The sequence below is a fragment of the Diceros bicornis genome, chromosome 18, assembly GCF_020826845.1.
Source record: "Diceros bicornis minor isolate mBicDic1 chromosome 18, mDicBic1.mat.cur, whole genome shotgun sequence".
NCBI lineage: Eukaryota > Metazoa > Chordata > Mammalia > Perissodactyla > Rhinocerotidae > Diceros > Diceros bicornis.
Window position 1 is genome coordinate 20,446,427 of NC_080757.1, and position 16,455 is coordinate 20,462,881.

Consider the following 16,455-nt stretch of genomic DNA (forward strand, 5'->3'; position numbering starts at 1 on the left):
AAAACAAAAAACAAAGTCCCACACACAACAAAGCAGAGAAAGTGTAACCAAACTGGCAAATTTTTTTTTTTTTTTTTTTTTTTTTTTACATTTTTATTGATATTTTAATGGTTTCTAACATTGTGAGATTTTGGGTTGTACATTTTTGTTTGTCCTTCACCCCGTATATGACTCCCTTCACCCCTTGTGCCCACCCCCCACCCCCCACCCCCACTTCCCGGGTAACCACAGTCCAGTTTTCTCTGTCCATGTGTTGGTTTATATTCCACATATGAGTGAGATCATACAGTGTTTGTCTTTCTCTTTCTGGCTTATTTCACTTAACATAATACACTCCAGGCCCATCCATGTTGTTGCAAATGGGACGATTTTGTCTTTTTTTATGGCTGAGTAGTATTCCATTGTATATATATACCACATTTTCTTAATCCAATTGTCAGTAGAGGGACACTTAGGTTGCTTCCACTTCTTGGCTATGGTGAATAATGCTGCAATGAACATAGGGGTGCATAAGCCTCTTTGGATTGTTGATTTCAGGTGCGTTGGATAGATTCCCAGTAGTGGGATGGCTGGATCATAGGGCATCTCTATTTTTAATTCTTTGAGGAATCTCCATACCGTTTTCCATAGAGGCTGCACCATTTTGCATTCCCACCAGCTGTGTATGAGGGTTCCTGTTTCTCCACATCCTCTCCAACATTTGTTGTTTTTTGTCTTGGTGATTATAGCCATTCTAACGGGCGTGAGGTGGTATCTTAGTGTTGTTTTGATTTGCATTTCCCTGATGATTAGTGATGTTGAGCATCTTTTCATGTGCCTATTGGCCATCTGTATATCTTCCTTGGAGAAGTGTCTGTTCATTTCCTCTGCCCATTTTTTGATCGGGTTGTTTGTTTTTTTGTTGTTCAATTGTGTGAGTTCTTTATATATTATGGAGATCAACCCCTTGTCAGATGTATGTTTTGCAAATATTCTCTCCCAGCTGGTTGGTTGTTTGTTCATCTTGATTCTGATTTCATTTGTCTTATAAAAGCTCTTTAGTCTGATAAAGTCCCACTTGTTTATTTTTTCTTTAGTTTCCCTAGTCTGGGTAGGCATGTCATCCGAAAAGATTCCTTTAAACCCAATGTCAAATAGTGTGTTGCCTATATTTTCTTCTATGAGTTTTATAGTTTCAGGTCTCACCTTCAGGTCTTTGATCCATTTTGAGTTAATTTTTGTGTATGGCGATAGCACATGGTCCACTTTCATTCTTTTGCATGTGGATGTCCAGTTTTCCCAACACCATTTATTGAAGAGACTTTCCTTTCTCCATTGCATGTCCTTAGCACCTTTGTCGAAAATTAGCTGTCCGTATATGTGTGGTTTTATTTCTGGGCTTTCAATTCTGTTCCCTTGATCTGTGTGTCTGTTTTTGTACCAGAAACTGGCAAATTTTATATTTAGAAAATGGAGCTCACTGCTTGGTATTATGCCATCAGCTACTGTGCCATAAAGTATAATACATGCATGAAGCAATATTCCCTGTGACAGAACTGGGATAGGAAACCAACTGTGTTTTGTGGTTTTTAAAGAAAATAATCTGATCAGTGAATTTTTATTTGCAATAAAACCCGGTTCACCTCATTAAGTCATTTAAAATGGCATTGTCTAAACTATTTGGACCACTAATTTCATATGCTAAACATTAAAAGTGATGCATTTATCAGGAAAGATTGCATCTATTTAGTACTTATGTCATGAGATATGTACTGGGCTTTGTCAGGATAAAATCACATTCAACATAGCACACTTCCTAATGAGCCGTACTGCCTGATTCTCTCCATGCTCCAAAGCCTGGAGAGAAGCGGATACCCAGAGCCACTCATGTGATGCATATGTGATGATTTCAGAATGTCTGATTAGCTTTCTGGTTGATGTGGTCTTCACTGTGTAAAGGTCAATCTTTTTATTTCTCAGGTATTTCACACTGTTTATGAACCTTTTGAATGACTGTAGTGAAGTAGAAGATGAAAATGCACAAACAGGTGGCAGGAAACGTGGCATGTCTCGGAGGCTGGCCTCGCTGAGGCACTGTACAGTCCTTGCAATGTCAAACTTACTCAATGCTAACGTGGACAGTGGCCTCATGCACTCCATAGGTGAGATAAAATGAAAGCTTCATATAGAAATTTAAAATCTAGAGAACTGGCATGTAAGATCAGTAAAATTACTTCAACAAGGCCGTGTTAGTAAATTTGCATCTGTCTGTTCATATCAGGTTTAGGTTATCACAAAGATCTCCAGACAAGAGCTACATTTATGGAAGTTCTGACAAAAATCCTCCAACAAGGCACAGAATTTGACACACTTGCAGAAACGGTGTTGGCAGATCGGTTTGAGAGACTGGTGGAGTTGGTCACAATGATGGGTGATCAGGGAGAACTCCCTATCGCCATGGCTCTGGCCAATGTGGTCCCTTGTTCTCAGTGGGTAAGTTCGTTGAGTAAGTGGGGAAGAAGAGTGCCTGGCACAGAGCAAATGCTTCACAATTCATTTGTTCAATGAATGTTTATTGAATGAATTGTTAAAACTTTAGAGCTGGAAGAAACTTTAGGTATTATTTGAGTGGTTTTAAGCTGTGGGGAAGTGGTTGGAGCTTCTAGCCCTCACTAGTATTCTTAAGTATGACGATCTTATTCCTCATGCTTAAAGTAAAACACTCAAACTCCTTACCTGTCCCACTGAAAAATTTTATTTAAACTGATAAAAAGGAAACTAAAACCACTGATCTGGTGCCTTCCTATATTAAATGAGAAAATTGGGGTTAAATCTCATATTTAGTTGTTAGTAATGTTAGAACTAGAATTCGAAGCTTATGCCTGTTTACTACCTCCAGTTCACACTTCTTTTTCCTACAACACATTGTACAATTTTTTAAAAATTTAAGTGCTCTGTTTGCATTTGAAATTATGTTGCTTGTTTTAAACACTGAAGACATAATATGGCTATTGGCTTCTTAATAAAAAATTTTCCTAAAGCCATACCATTCTTAATAATATATGCTAACCATTTGAGAAGGGTTGTCCCTTTCCATGTTAAAAAGCTATTTAGTTTGTATTGTACCAAAAATGATTTCAGTATAGTAAATTATAACTAATAAGGTAATCTGTCATTGCCTATAGATTTGTTTCTGCTTAAAAGCTGTAATCTGATTTCTCATTCTTAAAGTAAAAACGCAAACTCCTTACCCTGACCTACAAGGCTTTACCCAGCCTGGGCCCTGCCTCATTTCTGACATCATCTTATGCCATTTTCCTTCTTGTTCATCAAACTTAAACCACACTGGCCATCAAACATGTTAGACTTATTTCCCCTAGAGCAGCCTTGCTGCCGCTGCCGCTGTCTGGAATGCTTCTTCCCTGCTTTCTTAAATGGCCGACTTCTTGTTATTCAGATTTCAGTTCAGATGTAGCTTTCTTCATGCGGTCTTTTCTGGCCATCCAATCAAAACCACACCCACAGTCATTCTATCACATTACCTTCTTATATTTTCTTTGCAGCATTTATTAACTATGTGAAATTATCTTGTTTGATTACTTGTTCTCATTCCACCAGACTGTGAGCTCCATGAGAGCAGAGACCTTGTCTGTCTTGTTCACGGCTGTATTTCCAGTCCTTGGAGTAGAGCCTGGCACATAACAAGGACTCAGTAAATAATTTTTTAATGAATGAAAATGGAGTCCTACTTGTAGCTAGGGAGTTGGAAAAAGGAAATTATTGAAATCCTCTTGAAACCTAACGTTAGTTCACAAATCTTCATCTGTTTTGAAAATGGATATTCTGAATTACCTTTTTAGTACCTACTTATAATTAGTGCTAAAAATTATCAGTAATTTTCTTAATACAAAAGAATCAGTTAAGTCCAAGAAGCTTTAATTCATTTGTTTTCTTTAAGTAAATAGTTTCTAATGAGTTTTATATTAAATGACTTTTTTAAAGGAGGATTTTTATATTAGGCCAGATCTATTAGAGCTATATCTAAAGGAGAACAAAAAACAAGATAACTTTTTAAAAATTTAATTTTATTTTGTAAATTTTAAATTCTGTTGCTTAAAGTTTTCAGAATTTTGTGGGGGAGGAATTAGCGCAGAAAAAAACAATTAGCACAGTAGTCTAAAAATAGTTTTATTTGTTAACTGAATTATGTCTCATAATTATACTTGTCTTTAAAATGGAGGATAGAATTTTTATATCTAGCCAAATATGTATTATGACCTGTAAGGAGTATAGCAGAATATTGGGTCTTCTTTGGCTTCTAGATTTTCTTTGGTTAAGATTGTTAAGTTTTTTCCTTTACTCAAATATCACATTATTATAATCCTGGGACCAGGCAAGAATTAAAAGAGCTGGGGGCCATGGTCCTAGCCTTTGTTTTCACTGCTTTCGGGTTGGGGCATCTTTTTATGGCTGCCTGTGTTCTCTCTAAATCTCTTCCCAGCTTGTGTGGTTAAACAATGATTTACTATCACATAACTTTTCTTGAATGTACCAGAAAATATTTCACTATGAGGAATTATGAGGGTTGTCATTTAGGTTCTAGATGGGAATTAGCCACCCACCTCTACTTTGTATGTAAATCTTGCTAATCTCTTGGTGCTGAATGCGCAGCCCAGGTCTTTTTCTGAATTTCTGTAAATCCTGTAGTCTTTCCATTTTTGTCATTTCTCTGCCTAACACATGTTCAGTCTTCACTGGGTTTCCGTGACCATATGAGAAGAGATTAGAGCTCTTATGGTCACCAAAGTCTTGTTCCTGCTCACTGATTTTTCTAAGAAAATGATCTGTGCATATCAAACTAAATTCTTTGCCATCATCTTCTATTTCTGCTCTCTTTCGTTTTGTCATATAATTTGAGCTGAATCTTGGATTTTTTTCTGTTTCCCTAGTAAAGCCTAGGCATCTCTTACCTTTCATCAGTTAATCCTTAGAATTAACAGATACTGTAGGCATATAACAATAAGTCATCTATCATAGACAAATGCACACAGATAAAGTCCAGGGGGAAAATTAATCAATCACCATTTACCTTGATTCAGCAGGTGCTTATCAACTTTGGATTTGCCTTTCAGTTTCCTGCTTAAGAAAAAATAGGATTGTTCACAGTTACACAATTTTGTTTTATTCTCAGGATGAACTAGCTCGAGTTCTAGTGACTTTGTTTGATTCTCGGCATTTACTTTATCAACTGCTCTGGAACATGTTTTCTAAGGAAGTAGAATTGGCAGACTCCATGCAGACTCTTTTCCGAGGCAACAGCTTAGCCAGTAAAATAATGACCTTCTGTTTCAAGGTTTGTATCCATTCACCTTTTTTGTGTGTGGAGGTATATCAAACAATGATTATGTACAGAATGTAGAGAGCAGAATGTCTTCTTTAATGCAAGATATTTGGAGCAAGCATAATAAATTCTTCCTTGTGTATTTCTTTAGGTATATGGTGCTACCTACCTACAAAAACTCCTGGATCCTTTATTACGAATTGTGATCACATCCTCTGATTGGCAACATGTTAGCTTTGAAGTGGATCCTACCAGGTTTGTCATCCTCTCATCTACAACTGCTCTCCATTTTTTTACTACCACTATATGAGGCAAGGCCCTCACAATTTCTCCCCTTGATTCTTAAAATTAGTCTTTAATTGTAAAAGTTGTACACAAATACATTTTTCTGAAAGAAAATTACAAATATCATTAAAGGTGTCTTTTACTACTACTTCTAGAGACATAACACTATTACTAGTTTAGTCTGTTCTGTGCTTTTTCAGTACATTTGCATATACATACATCTAGTTGTAGAAACTATATGTTATAATGTGAGTGCTTAATATAAATGGTAACATTGTATACATGGTTTTGCAACTTAATTTTTTTAACTTAATACTATGTCTTAGATCTTTCTATGTCAACATATAAAGATTAATCTCATTTTTTTTTACTGTTTCATAATTTATTTGGCCAATACCATATTGATCTCTTTGACTTTTGCAGTAACTTCCTAATTATTGTCCCAGCGTTGTCTTTTTCATTTTCAGGTCATTTGCTGTAGGAATTATTCTGAAACCTAAATCTTTTTGTCACTTTATTTCTTGGAAATCATCAATTGTTCCCCCATTGACTACAAGATAAAGTACAGAGTGGTCTGACTATAATCCACCCTCGCCTCTTGTCATTCTTTCATGTATTCTCTGGACTTTAGCTCCGAGGAAATATGCACATGTTATATATTTTTAAAGTGGCTTGACGCATAGGGTTCATGGGGATTGGAGATGCCTAATAAATAATGTCCCTCTTCCCCGCCCAACTTCAAAATCAAAAGGGTAGAGGGAGGAGGGATGAGAAGGAAACATTCAGGAATCAGCTCTCACCTTTATTTCTGATAAAAATGATTGGAGAATGTGACTGTAGATCCTGTGGGGCAAATAGGCTTGCTAACACTTCACCTTGGATTAGACTCATCTATCCCATCCCTTGCACAGCTGGATAACTACAGGTTTCCCTCACAGGGTCTGGCAAGCTTTTTACCACACGAGTAGAGAGCAGACTAGGATATATCTTTTCTGTAGGTAAACATGTCTAGAGTGGAGAGGATGGCACTGAGCTGAGCATGCTTGACTCTTTTTTCTAACTCACTCCTCCTCCTCTAAAGAGGAGTAACTTAGAAGGAGAAGAGGCCAAGGGGTAATGCAAGGTGCAGTTTTTAAAAGCTACCATCTCTGCGAAGCTTTCTACCTGTCCCCAGGTGCTGCCCATATACACACACTACACATGAATAAAGAAATAGGCTTTATTCTGTGTTTCTGCATCAGCATTGTAACACTTAATTGTGATGAAGTATTTTATGAACTTATCTCGCCTCTAGACTGTTGGCTCTTTTACATTTTGTACATCTTTATATCCTTCTATGAATATTTAGCATGGTATCTGGCTTATAGTTGACATTTCATAAATATCCATCGAATGAATGCATTTTAAACAATTATGTTATGCTTGATTTTTCTAAGCCACGCCGCTTGTCTTTCGTTCAGTTAACATTATTTTTTTTTTATTTTCAAGCTCAGAGTTTCTTGATGGTTGCTCTTCCTAAATAATTTTTATTTTGCCACTTTGTATCAGTTGATATTTTTGGCTCTGCCTTTGCTGAAGTATCAACTATATATCTAATCAGAATTCTGGCACTAAATTAGCTAATTATTGTTAAAATAGTTAAATAGTTATAGTTTGAAACTTAAAAGCAACATTCTTTTAAGCCATCTGGTATTTTGTTACCGTTAAGTAATGTTACTTTTTAAAGGTTAAAGAATTACTTAGTGAGAAAGTAAACTAACTGCCTAAGTACTGTGGTGCAGGTAAGAGAATTAGATGACAAAGTTATTATATTCAGGTTACTTAAAATCAAACTGAGGTCTGCTCTGACATATAAAGAGTTTGGAAGTTGACCTTCCCATGTTCACAATAAGAAAAAGCTGAAAACGGAAAATTGGCAACTCTTCTTAGATCATCAGAGAATTGAATTACAGGGCAAACCACCACCTAGAGACAGGCAAATACAGAGAATCCCAGCTTACCAGGAGAAACTGCTGCTGGAGCCAGTAACTGGTAGGAACACTTAGACCAAAGTTGACGAACTGCTGGAGATTGAGTGTGGATTAGCTTTAGAGTTAAAACTCCTGGGAGCCCAGTCTTACGGGGACCCCTGCACTTTTGTTAATTTGACCTACAGAGGCCCACCAGGTTCTCATGGTGAAGATGGAGGAAAAGCTTCTTGTGCTCTGGGCAAGGGAAGGGGAAAAGTAGCCGTTTTGAAATATGCCCATAATGTTCTGTTCTCCCTTATAAAGTCCTGCCCTCAAGGGAAGCTACTTTACCAAAGCCTTTTCTGACCTGGAGGATGGGCAGTTAGCCAACTTCAGCTACCTCTAGCCTTCCTGTCTTACATAAGGGGGAAAAAAAGGCTAAGAAACTCTTCTGAAAGTGACAGCTCAGGGATTCTGGCCCAATAAAACAATGGATATATAATCATAAGATTATAGACTGCTTCCCCTCCCCAATACCTCACCACCACATAAATGGGACTCCAGTGTATTAACAGTGGATTACAGCTAAGAAAGCTGCAACCCAGAGACTATTTAAGAAGAAATTTTGGGGGAAACCCAAAGACAACTAGGGAGACAAAAACAAGGAGCAAATTGACAGCTACAGCTACAGCAAACATTTAAACACAACCTAAGTGCTAGCCTGATTAACATGAACAGGTCCTTAGTGTAAGGTTTTATCTCAGTTCTTGCTACCCAATACATCTTGGATCTAACTTTCAAAAAACATCCTTTGTAGGATGCTAAAAGGTGAAAAAAATCAGTCAGAAGAGACAAAGCAAGCCATCAGAACCAGACTCAGATTTGGCAGAGATTTTGGAATTATCAGACTAGGAATTTAAAATAACTATGATTAATATGTTAAGGGCTCTAATGGAAAAAAGTGGAATATGCAAGAATAGCTGAGTAATGTAAACAGAGAGATGGAAACTCTAAGAAAGGATCAAAAGGAAATGCTAGAAAGCAAAAGCATTGTAAGAGAAAGGAGGAATGCCTTTGGATGGGCTCATCAGTAGACTGGACACAACTGAGGAAATACTCAGTGAACTTGAAGAGATGTCAGTAGAAATCTCCCAAAACTGAAATGCAAAGAAACAAAAAAAGAGAAACTAAATGAAAATGAAAGTACATCTTATCAAAATTTGTGGAAGGTAGGGGAAGCAGTGCTTGGAGGGAAATTTATACCATTGAATGTATAAAAGAAAAAAGATCTATAATCAATAATCTAAGCTTTCACCTTAGAAAACTAGAGAAAGAAGAGCAGCATAAACCTAAAGCAAGCAGAAGGGAAGAAATAAAAATTAGATTAGAAATTAATGAAATTAAAACCAGGAAAACAATGGGATAAAAAAAATGGGGACAAAGCTGATTCTTTTAAAATCAAACAGAGGGAAAAATTTTGTACACACAAACACTTAAATAATTGAACACCAAGCTTCATTATATATCAGAATTAGTGGAATAGCCAAAAAGTTATTATTGGCGTGTGGGAGACGAGGGTGCTGTGGCTGGAAGGTGTTTTAGAGGGACAACTGAAACAGACTGCTGTGTGCCTGCTACTGTGTTCCCTCATTAAGAAAAGGTTCCCACCAAGTAGACAAGAATTGTCCAGGTTTTTAGGAATCTCTTCTCGCCTTGCTAAGTAAATTGTTGATCTTTTCTTTCATACCACAAAACTCCTATGCCCTCCATATCTCAGATTTGAATTACTATTGTAGTTTCTTAACTAATCTGCGTGCATATAGTTCCCATATTTAGACCAATCTCTTTTCAGTTCTCCATATGTTCCAAGTTCATTTTCTGCCTCTGGCTTCCCAGCAACCACCAGCCATGTGAATTAATCATGCCTATCTCTGGTTTGCTATTTTGCCTTTTATATCCTTGAATTATTGTACTTATTACTTAGTGTGTATGTGTCTTTCTCTTTGAAAAGGTCAAAGGCCAATTATTGTTGCATCCTCAGCACCTGGCACTAAGATGGCAAATAGTAGATGCGTGTCAATGTTTGTTTGATTGAATTGAGTACCTGGCCTGCCTACTTGCTCTTTATGAAATACCCTTACTTCCTTTTGCCTGTGCAAATTCTGTGCCTCCTTTAGAACTCACCTATCTCATGAAATCTTTCTCGCCTTGTATTCCACATTAATTTCCAAACTCTTACTGTATCCATATGCTGCACCACACAGTGAGCTGCCAAGGAGTCTGGAATGATGATTTGAGTGTCTCAAGCATTTATGTAGTATGTAAATTAGTATAGAAATCAAAAATTACTAATTAAGAGATTGAAAACAAGTATTTACTCAATACTTGCTTGGTAAGATACTGTGCTAGTTTTTAATGGGACAAAGATGAATACTTCCTTTAAGGAGCTTATAGTTTCTTAGGGGCGATAAGACATAACAAGCAGTTAAGTAGTGAGTTTCTTAGGGGATATGTCTTTAGAGTTCAGATTATGTCAATTGGGAAGCTTGAGTAAAGCTTTGTGGATTTGATAGCCATTGGGTAAAATTTAAGCCCTATAAAGTAGGCATGATTGTTATTCCTGTCTTATTCATAAAAAAATTTGAGAGAAGTTAAATATCTTGACCTAGTAAGTCTGCCTTCCAAACCTCTGCCTTTAAACACAACACCAAGACTTTAGAGGTCATACTAAGAATTACCAATTTGGATGTGAGGAGTAATGGAGTAGAGCAAGCAAAGATGACATCAGGGGTCACCAAAATGATGTGATTGAGTGAGTGGTGGTGCCATTGGCAACATGGGGAACACAGGATAAATCATAGGAGTAGGAGGAAAAATAAGTTAATTTTGGGCAAACTTGAGTTTTAGGTACTGGTGGGAGGGGCACCTAACAGAAATATCAGTCTGGGTATGAAAGGCAGTTCAAGATGGGGAAACATAAATGGCCACAGAATATATGAAAGCATGTCTAACTTTACTAGAAGTCATGGAAATAACAGTTAAAGCAAGAGGTGCCCTTTCCTACCTACTAGATTAAAAATGATATGCCAAATTTGTGAGAATGTGGGGGGATGAGAATTTTTATACACAGTTCTCAAAATTGCCTTTTTTACTGTTGCTTTGTTCAAATCAGGGTCCCAGCAAAGTCCACATATTGCATTTGGCTGAATGTCTCTTAAGGAGACTCTTTTAAGGAGTGTTTTTCTTTGTTTGCTTGCTTTTAATTGATTTTACTTTTTTTTTTTTTGTAGGTTAGAACAGTCAGAGAGCCTTGAGGAAAACCAGCGGAACCTCCTTCAGATGACTGAAAAGTTCTTCCATGCCATCATCAGTTCCTCTTCAGAATTCCCCCCTCAGCTTCGAAGTGTGTGCCACTGTTTATACCAGGTATGCTTAAGGTTAGAGATTACTATTGTTAATCCAAAGCTAAATTAAAAAGAGTGCTTTACCGAAAAAGGATTTAGCTGCTGATAGTGGGTGGTTGATAATACTGAGTCAATTTGGATGAGTAATATGTTAAGAATTATTATTGGAATTGGCTTTGAAAGAAACTTAAATATTGCTTAGGAGACTGTGTGAAGTATTTTGAGGGGGTACTTTAAAAATAATAAATTTTCCTTGCCTTAGGAGCAAGTTTAAAATGCTGAATCTACTGAGTGTAACGGATGTGGTTGAAATGAGATATGTTACGGATTTTTTTTTTGGTTATCTTTTGCCTAAATTACTCTTAGGGTCTTTCACATATGAGGGAGGTCTACTCCTTGCTTTTTTCATTGTGAAATGCTTGATCTGTAATTTTTATTTCTTCATTAAGTTATAATATGTTTGTGTCAGGGTTTCCCAGGACTCACTGATCTGTGTCTTTTATGTAGAATGCTACTTATAAAATATATTGCATCATCATTCAGATCAAATGATTAGACTTTCTAACACTAGCACTGGAAGTAATGCCTCTGAGCTCAGATTCCACAGTCATCCCCTACTTGTTGAGGAAATTAGGTCTGTGTTCCTCTATGGCTTCCCCTGTGTTTTTCAATTGCATATGCAGTTTCAGGAGCAGTTTATTCATTCCAAGGGAGATTAATGCAAATCCATATTAGCCTGTTTAAACTCTGATTCTGGAAGAAACATTAGTGGGCCTGGAGTTTGGGACAGGGATGGACCTAGGGGAAAGAATTTATGCATTTACCAAAACCATGCCTTTGTGTCTCTTTCTTTGCAGAGTCATCCCCAGCCATTTGTGTTTTTAGCACAGGGCTTCAGTTGCTTAGAGACATTAGCAAGATCAGTGAAATTATCATTTTGAAAAGCTGTTTCAGGCTTCATTTATTTATATCAGACAAAATAGATTTTAAACTAAAAATGGTAAAAAGAGAAAAAGAAGGTCATTATATAACAATAAAGGGGTCAATACATCAAGAAGATATAACAATTATAAATATTTATGCGCCCAAGATCGGAGCACCTAAATATATAAAGCAAAAACTAACAGAGCTAAAAGGAGAAATGAACAGTAATACAGTAATAGTTGGGGGCTTTAATACCCCATTCTCAGCAATAGATGGATCATCCAGACAGAAAATCAATAAGGAAACAGCAGATTTGAGCAACACTATAGACCAAATGGACCTAACAGACATATTCAGAACATTCTATCCAACAACAGCAGAATACACATTCTTCTCAAGTGCATGTAGAACATTTTCTAGGGTAGACCATACGTTAGGCCACAAAAGAAGTCTTAGAAAATTCAAGAAGATTGAAATCATGCCAGATATCCTCTCTGACCACAGTGGCATGAACTAGAAATTAATAACAGGAAGAAAACTAGAAAATTCACGAACACATGGAAATTAAACAGCACTCTTCTGAGCAACCAATGGGTCAAAGAAGAAATTAAAGGGGAAGTAAAAAAGTTTCTTGAGACAAAAGAAAATGGAAACACAACATATCAGAACTTATGGGATGCTGCAAAAGCAGTTCTAAGAGGGACGTGCATAGCAATAAATGTCTACATTAAGAAGCAAGAAAGATCTCAAATGACCAACCTAACTCTATACCTTAAGGAACTAGAAAAAGAACAAACTGAGCCCAAAGTTAGGAGAAGAAAGGAAATAATAAAGATTAGAGGAGAAATAAATGAAATAGAGAACAGAAAAACAATAGAAAAGATTAACCAAACTAAGAGTTGGTTCATTGAAAAGATAAACAAAACTGACAAACTTTTAGCTAGACTAACCAAAGAAGAAAGAGAAAGAACCCAAATCAACACAATTATAAATGAAAATGCAGATATTACAACTGATATCACAGAAATTCAAAGGTTCATAAGAGGCTACTATGAATAGCTGTACCCCAACAAACTGGACAACGTAGAAGAAATGGAAAGATTCTTAGAAGCATACAACTTACCAAGACTGAATCAGGAAGAAATAGAAATTCTGAATAGACCAATTACTAGTAACGTGATTGAATCAGTAATAGAAAATCTACCAGCAAAGAAAAGCCCAGGACCAGATGGCTTTACTGGTTAATTTTACCAAACATTTAAAGAAGGATTAACACCAGTCCTGAAACTCTTACAAAAAATTGAAGAGGAGAGAACGCTCCCAAACTCATTTTCTGAGGCCAACATTATCCTGATAGCAAAACCAGAAAAGGGCACAACTAGAAAAGAAAACTACAGGCCAATACCCATGATGAATGTAGATGCAAAAATTCTCAGTAAACAACTAGCAAACTGAATTCAGCAGCACATTAATTGGATCATTCACCATGATCAAGTGGGACTTAATCCTGGGGTGAAAGGGTGGTTCACCATATGCAAATTAATCAATGTGGTACATCACATTAATAGAATGAAGGAAAAGAATCATATGATCATCTTAATAGACACAGAAAAAACAATTGACAAAATTCAACATCCATTTATGATAAAAACTCTTAACAAATTAGGCGTAAAAGGAACATATCTCAACATAATAAAGGCCATATATGACAAATCTATGGCTAACATCATACTCAATGGTGAAAGGTTGAAAGTTTTTCCTCTAAGATCAGGAACAAGATAAGAGTGCCCACTCTCACCACTCCTAATCAACATAGTATTAGAAGTCCAAGTATTAGAGCAATCAGGCAAGTAAACAAAATAAAAGATATCACAATTGGAAAGGAAGAAGTATGATTGTCTCTATTTGCAGATAACATGATTTTATATGTAGAAAATCCTAAAACCTCAACCAAAAAACTGTTAGATCTAAGCAATGAATTCAGTAAAGTTGCAGGATATACAGTTAACATACAAATGTCAGTAGCATTTCTATACACTAACAATAAATTTTCTGAAAAAGAAATCAATCCTGTTTACATTAGCATGAAAAACAATGAAATACTTAGGGATGAATTTAAAGAGGTAAAAGATCTCTACTCGGAAAACTATAAGACACTGATGAAAGATATTGAAGAAGACACAAATAAATGGAAAAGTCCTGTGTTCATGAATTGGAAGAATTGATATTGTTAAAATGTCAGTACTACCAAAAGCCATCTAAAGATTCAGTGCAATCCCTCTCAAGATGCCAATGGCATGTTTTTTTACATAAGTAGAAAAAACACTCCTAAAATTTGTATAGAACCACGAAAGACCCCAAATAGTCAAAGAAATCCTGAGAAAGTAGAACAAAGCAGAAGGCATCACACTTTCTGATTTTAAGCTATGCTATAAAGCTATAGTCATCAAAACAGTGTGGTACTGGCATAAAAACAGACAGATAGACCAATGGAACAGAACTGAGATTCCAAAAATAAACCCAAACATATAAAGTCAACTAATATTTGACAGTGGAACCAAAAATGCTCAATATAGAGAAGACAGTCTCTTCAGTAAATGGTGCTGGGATAATTGGACGTTCATGTGTAAAAGAATGACACTGGACCCATACTTACATCATTCACAAAAGTTAACTGAAAATGGATTAAAGACTTAAAGGTAAGACCTGAAACCATGAAACTCCTAGAAGAAAACATAGGAATAAAGCTCCTTGACATGGTCTTGGTACTGATTTTTTGGATATGTCACCTAAAGCACAAGCAACAAAAGCAAAAATAAACAAGTGGGACTACATCAAACTAAAAAGCTTCTGCGCAGCAAAAGAAACCATCAGCAAGTGAAAAGACAACTTACACAATGGGAAAAAATATTTGCAAACCATATATCTGATAAGGATTTAATATCCAAAATACATAAAGAACTCATATAACTGGATAACAAAAAAACAAATATCCCAATTAAAAAATGGGCAAAAGATCTGAATAGATGTTTCTCCAAAAAGATATACGAAAGGCCAACAGGTGCATGAAAAGATGCCCAACATCACTAGTCATTAGGGAAATGCAAGTTAAAACCACAATGGGATATCACTTGACGCCTGTTAGAATAGCCATCATCAAAAAGACAAGACATAAATGCTGGCGTGGGTGTGGAGAAAAGGAAACTCTTGTGTACCATTGGTAGAGTTGTAAATTGATACAGCCATTATGAAAACAGTATGGAGAATCCTCAAAAAATTAAAAATAGAACTACCTTATGATCTGGTGGTTCCACTTCTGGGAATATATCCAAAGGAAATGAAAACACTAACTCAAAAAAATATCTGCACCCTCATGTTCATAGTAGCGTTGTTTACAGTAGCCAAGACATGGAAACAACCTAAATGTCCATCAGTGGATGAATGGATAAAGTTGTGGTATATATTTGCAATGGACTATTATTCAGCCATAAAAAAAAGAGGAAATCCTACCATTTGTGACAACATGAATGGACCTTGAAGGTATTATGCTAAGTGAAATAAGTCAGATATAGAAAGACAAATGTTGTATGACCTCACTTATATGTGGAATCTAAAAGAAAAAAAAAAAAATACCAAGCAAACTCATAGAGATCAGACTTGCAGTTAACAGAGGTGGGAGTTGGGGGAGGGGGAATTGGAGGAAGGTGGTCAAAAGGTACAAACTTCCAGTTACAAGATAAATAAGTAGTAGGGATGTAATGTACAACATAATGACCATAGCTAACACTCCTGTATAATATACAGGAAAGTTGTTTTCTTTCTTTTTTATTTATTGTATCTATATGAAAAGATGGATATTAGCTGAACCTACTGTGGTAATCATTTCACAATATATGTAAATCAAACCATCATGCTGTATGCCTTGAACTTATATAGTGATGTGTGTCAATTATTTCTCAATAAAACTAGAAAAAAAGATATATAATATATAGTGTGTTTTTGTCAGGTTTTCCCAGGACTGAATGTTCTGTTTATTTTATGTAGAATGCTACTTATAAAATATATTGCATCATCATTCAGATCAAATGATTAGACTTTCTAACACTAGCACTGGAAGTAATGCCTCTGAGCTCGGATTCCACAGTCATCCCCTACTTGTTGAGGAAATTAGGTCTGTGTTCCTTTATGGCTTCCTCTGTGTTTTTCAATTGCATATGCAGTTTCAGGAGCAGTTTATTCATTCCAAGGGAGATTAATGCAAATCCATATTAGCCTGTTTAAACTCTGATTCTGGAAGAAACATTAGTGGGCCTGGAGTTTGGGACAGGGGTGGACCTAGGGGAAAGAATTTATGCATTTACCAAAACCATGCCTTTGTGTCTCTTTCTTTGCAGAGTCATCCCCAGCCATTTGTTTTTTTAGCACAGGGCTTTGGTTGCTTAGAGACATGAGCAAGATCAGTGAAATTACCATTTTAAAAAGTGGTTTCAGGCTGCTATGTGTGAATTTTTCCCCCATTGCTATTTATAAAGATGTATCTACTGTATCTAAAAAAAAAACTTTTCACCATATA

The 16,455-nt window shown here is 36.2% G+C and overlaps 1 protein-coding gene across 2 annotated transcripts in view; it reads left to right on the plus strand.

Annotated features, from left to right (window-relative positions):
* The window catches only part of NF1 (neurofibromin 1), a 260,892-nt gene that overhangs the window by 134,872 nt on the left and 109,565 nt on the right, over nucleotides 1-16,455 (plus strand). For both annotated transcript variants that reach the window (XM_058560309.1, XM_058560310.1), the window contains exons 26-30: nucleotides 1,960-2,141; nucleotides 2,261-2,472; nucleotides 5,171-5,332; nucleotides 5,472-5,575; nucleotides 10,845-10,980. In XM_058560309.1, coding sequence (XP_058416292.1) covers nucleotides 1,960-2,141; nucleotides 2,261-2,472; nucleotides 5,171-5,332; nucleotides 5,472-5,575; nucleotides 10,845-10,980 — 796 coding nt within the window. The remainder of the gene's footprint in view (nucleotides 1-1,959; nucleotides 2,142-2,260; nucleotides 2,473-5,170; nucleotides 5,333-5,471; nucleotides 5,576-10,844; nucleotides 10,981-16,455) is intronic.